The sequence below is a fragment of the Dendropsophus ebraccatus genome, chromosome 5, assembly GCF_027789765.1.
Source record: "Dendropsophus ebraccatus isolate aDenEbr1 chromosome 5, aDenEbr1.pat, whole genome shotgun sequence".
Taxonomy (NCBI): Eukaryota; Metazoa; Chordata; class Amphibia; order Anura; family Hylidae; genus Dendropsophus; species Dendropsophus ebraccatus.
This window is the reverse complement of record NC_091458.1, coordinates 116,402,213-116,408,212: the sequence shown is the minus strand read 5'-3', so window position 1 is coordinate 116,408,212 and position 6,000 is coordinate 116,402,213. Positions and strand designations below refer to the sequence as shown.

Below are 6,000 nucleotides of genomic sequence, written 5' to 3'. Positions count from 1 at the left end.
TGGAATAATGGTGTTATCAATAGCAAACATTTAAATGATAGCAAACATGTTTCCTGAGTTGGAAAATGGAAGCATCTATTTCATCAGTTGTTTCAAACAAACCATCCATGTTTCTTCTGCACTAGATATTCTATACATCCCCCTTACTATTTTGTATAATATTATATTATAAAATAATATTGTAACTTTTCCTTTTTTATTAGCAAAGAAGTTATATTTACAATTGCAGTGCTTTTCTGATCTAAATGCCTAGGCATCAATATTAAATGTAAAAAGAAAGGGGGAGGGGTAGGATTGAAAAAAATTCTCTTCACAATCATAATGTAAATTATTATAATACAAATCTAACTTTTGAAAGTATTACTATCATACAAATGTGATTATAGTATACATATAAAAAACAGATAAACAGCATAACTTTGCTTTTCATTGGAGTTATAATACAATAAGTTGTATATAAATGGAACATTAAATCTGCATTTCATCCATTGTGCTTATTAATAAAGTATATTATAGTGCACATGCTACTTTAAAACATATTAGGGTGACACGAAAACATGTTAATGGGATATCCACATACTGTACAAATAAAGTACATAATGAGGTTAAAACAATTAAAAAAGAGTGCAATTTTTTCATGAACTGAAAGCTGGGTTTCGGACTCCACATAAAACCAAACTGTTTTTCTTGTTTCTGTTCAGGAGTGCAAGGGAGATTGTGAAAAAACAGATGCTGGTGACACCAAGGATTACTACTCCTGAGATAAGTGCACTGGTCACTGAGTTCATCTGAAACTTCGCATTGTGTGGCTGGGCTGCAGAAAAAAGAAGATCAATGCAATTATTTTATGCATCTCCCGGTAGGTACTGGGTTCAAACAGAGCATAATATGCAAATTAATCACTGATAGTCAGGACCTGCCGCGAATGACTCAGGAGAAACTTCTACGCCTGTGTCATCCTGCAGCGTAAATTAATGGCGCTGCAGCATCAGGCATAGGCTGTAGCGACGTTAATTTACTGTGCAGCGGCGGGAGAGGGTTAATGATTGATTTTATTCTAATCTGTTTCTTTTTTATCACTGTATTTTATTTAAAATTTCACCTCATTATTTTAAAAGCATTTAGTGACATGTTTTACACCAAGACTCATGGACATAGACGTAGTAAATAGAGTCTGTCCCCTTGAGATGAATGTGAAACATTACTGTTCTCTGTGACATTTAATGGCCATTCTAGTCTGCTATTGCCTTCTCTATCCACTGGTGTCACATGTCGCTGCAGTGGTGTACAGATCACTTTACAGCAGCCTCATCTTATCACCACAGACAGAGCAGGAAGTCTCAGCTTAGTTTCTGCCCCAGTGGTGAGAATAAAAACTGCGAGATTATTTTATATTATGAAAAGAAAAATGGAAAAATAGAAAAAAATATATCCCAAAATTCTTAGAATAATATGTTTAACATAAAAAACATTATTTAAAGTTTCACTGTTAACTTTCAAAGTCTAAATCAACAGTTGATATAAATATACAGTAATTTTTTTTCTTAGTTATTTTGGAAAACAGGGTGCTTCCTGTGTTCTAACTGTGGGTCATCAGAAAACTGGAAGTCCAGTATTTCCCAGGTCATCTGAGTGCTCAGAGACAAAGCACATTGGACACATTGAGCCCTGACTCTCTGTACTCTCACACTCTGTACTCTGTACTCTCAGACTTTATGTGTTTAGTTTTTTCCAATCAGCACAAGTCTAAAAATTTGCCTTCAGGAGACTGGACCTGGATTTCTGGTAAGTATAGCTTTATTTTACAGCATGATAAGAAAAAAATAATAAATGTATATTGCAGACTTGCTTTATATCACATCTACTGTTGATTTAGATTTTGAAAGTTATAACGACAGTGACATTTTAAACAATAAGTAATTTTCTGATGTCACAATCTCTTTAAGTGTAATTGTAATTTTTTCTTAGTAGTGTGCACTCTTCTCTATAGCCAGCAGTGCGGAATTTAAATTAAAATGTAATATTAAAGGAATATTGTTGCATTAGCTGATACATCAAATCCAGTTCACTAACTAGATAAACTAGGTCAATCTGGTAAAGGTTTATTTGAACAACGTTGTATGACATCTACAACAATGTTTATTTAAAGCTTCAATCATGGCTATGGTTATTCAAATCTCCCTTCTCATTGATATACATGGTGAGTATATATTGTGAGTATGTATTGTTTGATGTATTAGATTTATTATGCAACCAATGAGGAGAACATTGCAATTCTCCTAAGGCAAACATAAAAAAAAATATCATATTTTTGTAGCACAGAGGAAATCTATAGTTCTGGCTGTCCATGAAATAAATCATTTTTTTTTTGTTTGTTTGTTTAGTTTATTTCTCTATGCCTTCACATTCAATTAGTATGTGTAAAATGTGCTAGGGGTAATTTAATAAATTGTAAGGTTTTAATAACTGAAACTAAACATATGAGTAAAAACATTTATTTATTTATATATGCATATTCACACAATGTAATTTTTTTAGTAAAGAACGGACGCCGATTGCAATGGAATCAGTGTCCATTCTTTACTGCAGGGGCTGCATTGCATTGAAGTCAATGCAATGCCGCCTGCTGTGTTCACATATTATTATGTTAGCACCCATTCTTTAGAACAGGTATTGAAATAATGCACCTGCCTATTATTTCTGGACGCTGTCCACCAAAGAGTGTCCGTAATTAATAGCTGTTCCCGCAAAGTAATGTGCAATGTAATCAGGTACAGAGTGTAAATTATGCAGTTGCTTACATCGCGAGATAAACGTTTGATGTTAGAATATATTCGAAAACTATTGTTATAACCATTCCGATCATCAAACAAATTGTTCGTGATCGGCGGATACAAACAATTAGCGCCATGTTCGTACGAACATAAGAAAATTTACGAACAAGTTCGCTCATCACTATCCAGCATCAGAAAAACATTTTATTCCAAAATTAGCTCTACTCTTGTTCACAGGTTATGTTTGGTATTGTAGCTCGCTCCTATTGAAGCGAATTGTACAAAATTAACTAAACTTACCAAGTTGTGAATTATTTGTGGGTGTTTCATCTGGAATAAAAAAAATTACAACAAATCATTTCATTTTTTCAGTATTTAAAGAGACCATAAATATTTTAAAATACTAAAATTAATTTGTATACAGCATGTTTCTAAATAAGGTTCACTGTAATAATGAGACGGACGCCTTTGCCCACTGTAATCCCAAGGTGGGAACGTAGCCAAGCATTGTAAAAAAAAAAAAAAAAAAAAAATTATAGAAAAACAAATTGTAGCATATTTTGAGTTTTGAAAACACTTTTATCAAAAGAAGATGTAATAGATTTAAAAAAAGGTACTTTTTTCAGAAAGAGCACCACTATTGTACATGGACTGTGCCTTTTATTGTATTCCATGTAAATTGGGCTAAACTACAATACAAGACAAGTGTGACACTGGAAAAAGCACATTTCTTCTCTATAATACAGTACAACCCTGTGCTGACATCAACTTCACAAAAGCAATAAGTGTATGAAAGATTGTTACTGAAGTTACGGCCATAAATGTTTAACGTTTGAAGTGTTGATGAATAAAATGGTTCGGTGTATGACACCTTTATTACAAACTGTGTCCCTTTTCTATTCCTGCCTAAATTCAATATTTATATCAATCCGGCTCCTCAAGCTGTTCTAAGGCTCCTATTACTTCAGTCCAAATAGGCTTGTGGTATTTGTGGAATCGTTTCGCCTCGGAGAAACTTCATTAATTGCAGAGGATTGAAGATTCCTCTGCCAGTGCCGCACATACACCAATAGCTGGCAGCATTCTGTAACCACTTAAAGAGCGGAATTAAAAACAAATGCCACATTTAAAAGCTGGGCAGGCAGCAGGCACACCTATCACAACGTTCAAATCCGAAGCCAGTAAACTTTAATTAGAAGTGCCTTATGCGTTATCACTGTTTAATATAGAATGGATTCAACTTCAGAACAAATCTGTCAGGAATTCATCTCCTAGAGAAATGATAAGAGCACTTCATCTCATAAGTGCTTGTTTGCTGCAATATTGATTAGTGGCTTATAGCGGTATTGATTGTACAATACTGATGGATCTGAGGGATGTTATCCAAGCCACTTCTTCCTAAGAGTAGCGAGGTGTAAAGTTTTGTACTTTACTGTCAAGTCCTGTCATTTCTGTTTCAATCCCTCTTTTGTTCTATATAGACCTGGAGTTACCTGCACATAAAAAAAAAAAATGTGCTGTCTTCTTTCCTGTACATTTTAATGTCAAGGCTTTGGGCAATTTATATGCTAAACAAGCACTTTAGTGAGCTTATCGCCCTGGCTGGTTGGATAAGTAACCAATTCTGCGTGCTAATTAATCATTTCCTTATGAGAGTTTTGTCTGCTCATGAAATGCATTTGCAAAGGGTGTCTAACTAAAGGAGTCAGTTGGCCTTCTTAGTGGGAAAAAAACTGTGTATGTGATACAGCTCTTATGAAAATGGAGGACTGTGGGTAAAAATTGGCTCAAATGTATCAAAAGCCAATGTCAGATGGAGAATTCATCATACCCACTAGAAGAGATGCTTTTCAGGAGAGTTCCATATTCTTACTATACAGAACATGTGCACATTCACTTTATCATGTGCATCAAACATTTAATTATTATCACAGGTTATATGATGAACATTTCCTAATAGGTTATTTTTGAATAAGAAATACCACTGCTTCCAGATAAAAAAGAGTCTGTCTTCTGCTGGATCATTGGGGCTAAAATTGATTTATACCCTGAGACTACCAAAGGATCCTTTAGTACCCAAGTTGGCTTAATTAGGCCTGCCTAGAGTCAAAAACATCAAAAGAATGCCATAATAAAAGGCTAAAAAGAAAAATGGTATAATAAAACCTCCATTAAAACCCAACCCCCGAAAAACACCAAACCAAAGATTGGACACATTTTTAAATCTATTTTTTTTTTAATCTGTTAAAAAAGGGGGGGGGGAGATTAATCAAATTGGTGTAAAGCAGAATTGGCTCAGTTGCCCCTAGCAACCAATCAGATTCCACCTTTCATTCTCCAAAGATTCTCTGAGGAAAGAAAAGTGGAATCTGATTTGTTGCTAGGGGCAACTAAGACAATTCTACTTTACACCAGTTTGATAAATCTCCCCCTATATGTCCAGGGGAGGAAAATGCCACAAACCTGGAGGAAAGTACCAATCTTAAAACATGCTTGAGAAAAACACTACAAAAAAGAGTAATGGGTATAGTATGTTATATTTCCCTACTGATTTTTAGCTTTCATCTGGCTGCATTGCTTTTTCACCCCCAAAAATTGGCAAATGCCATGTGTGAAATCACACTAACATGGTTTCTTGGTTGGTTGTTTGCTAAGCTATGCTTCCCTTCCATTTTTCTGGATGTTCTGTTTGTGTTTTTAATTATGCATCAAAGCAATCTGTGAAATTATGATGGTATACTGTTGTAATATTGCCGCCAGTATTGGAAATTAACCTCACTTACCAAGCCAAATGAATCTGGAAGCAGTATTAAAACTTGTGATCAAACTAGATATAAAATGCCCAGCTCTCAGTCTAACTGGCACAACTGTTACAATGTGTTGCTAGTATATTATCTTATGTTAACAGAATACTGATTATTTGTCTTATTTAAAGGGCACCTGTTGTTATAACTTTCAAATTCTAAATCAACAGTAAATGCGAAATTAAGCAATTTTTCAATTTACACTCATTATTTTATTTATTTATTATTATTTCTTTTATTATCATGTTGTAAAACACAGCTATTTTTACCAGAAATTCAGGTCCAGTCTCCTGAAGGCAGATTTTTAGTCTTGTGTTGGTTGAAAAAAAAAGACTAAACACAGGAATTCCGAACAGTACAGAGAGTCACAGCTCAATGTGTCCATCAATCACGTGACTGCCTTCTCTCTGTGAGCGCTCAGA

General features: G+C 34.4%; 1 protein-coding gene across 1 annotated transcript in view; it reads right to left on the bottom strand.

The window, feature by feature from the left end:
• Window positions 1–442: 442 nt before the first annotated feature.
• LOC138793761 (zona pellucida-like domain-containing protein 1) overlaps window positions 443–6,000 on the bottom strand; it is a 49,496-nt gene continuing 43,938 nt past the window's right edge. Inside the window, exons 9-10 of the mRNA XM_069972452.1 lie at window positions 3,075–3,104; window positions 443–814 (exon numbers count right to left, since the gene is read on the bottom strand). Of these exons, the coding sequence (XP_069828553.1) occupies window positions 636–814; window positions 3,075–3,104 (209 nt within the window). The 3' untranslated portion in view covers window positions 443–635. The remainder of the gene's footprint in view (window positions 815–3,074; window positions 3,105–6,000) is intronic.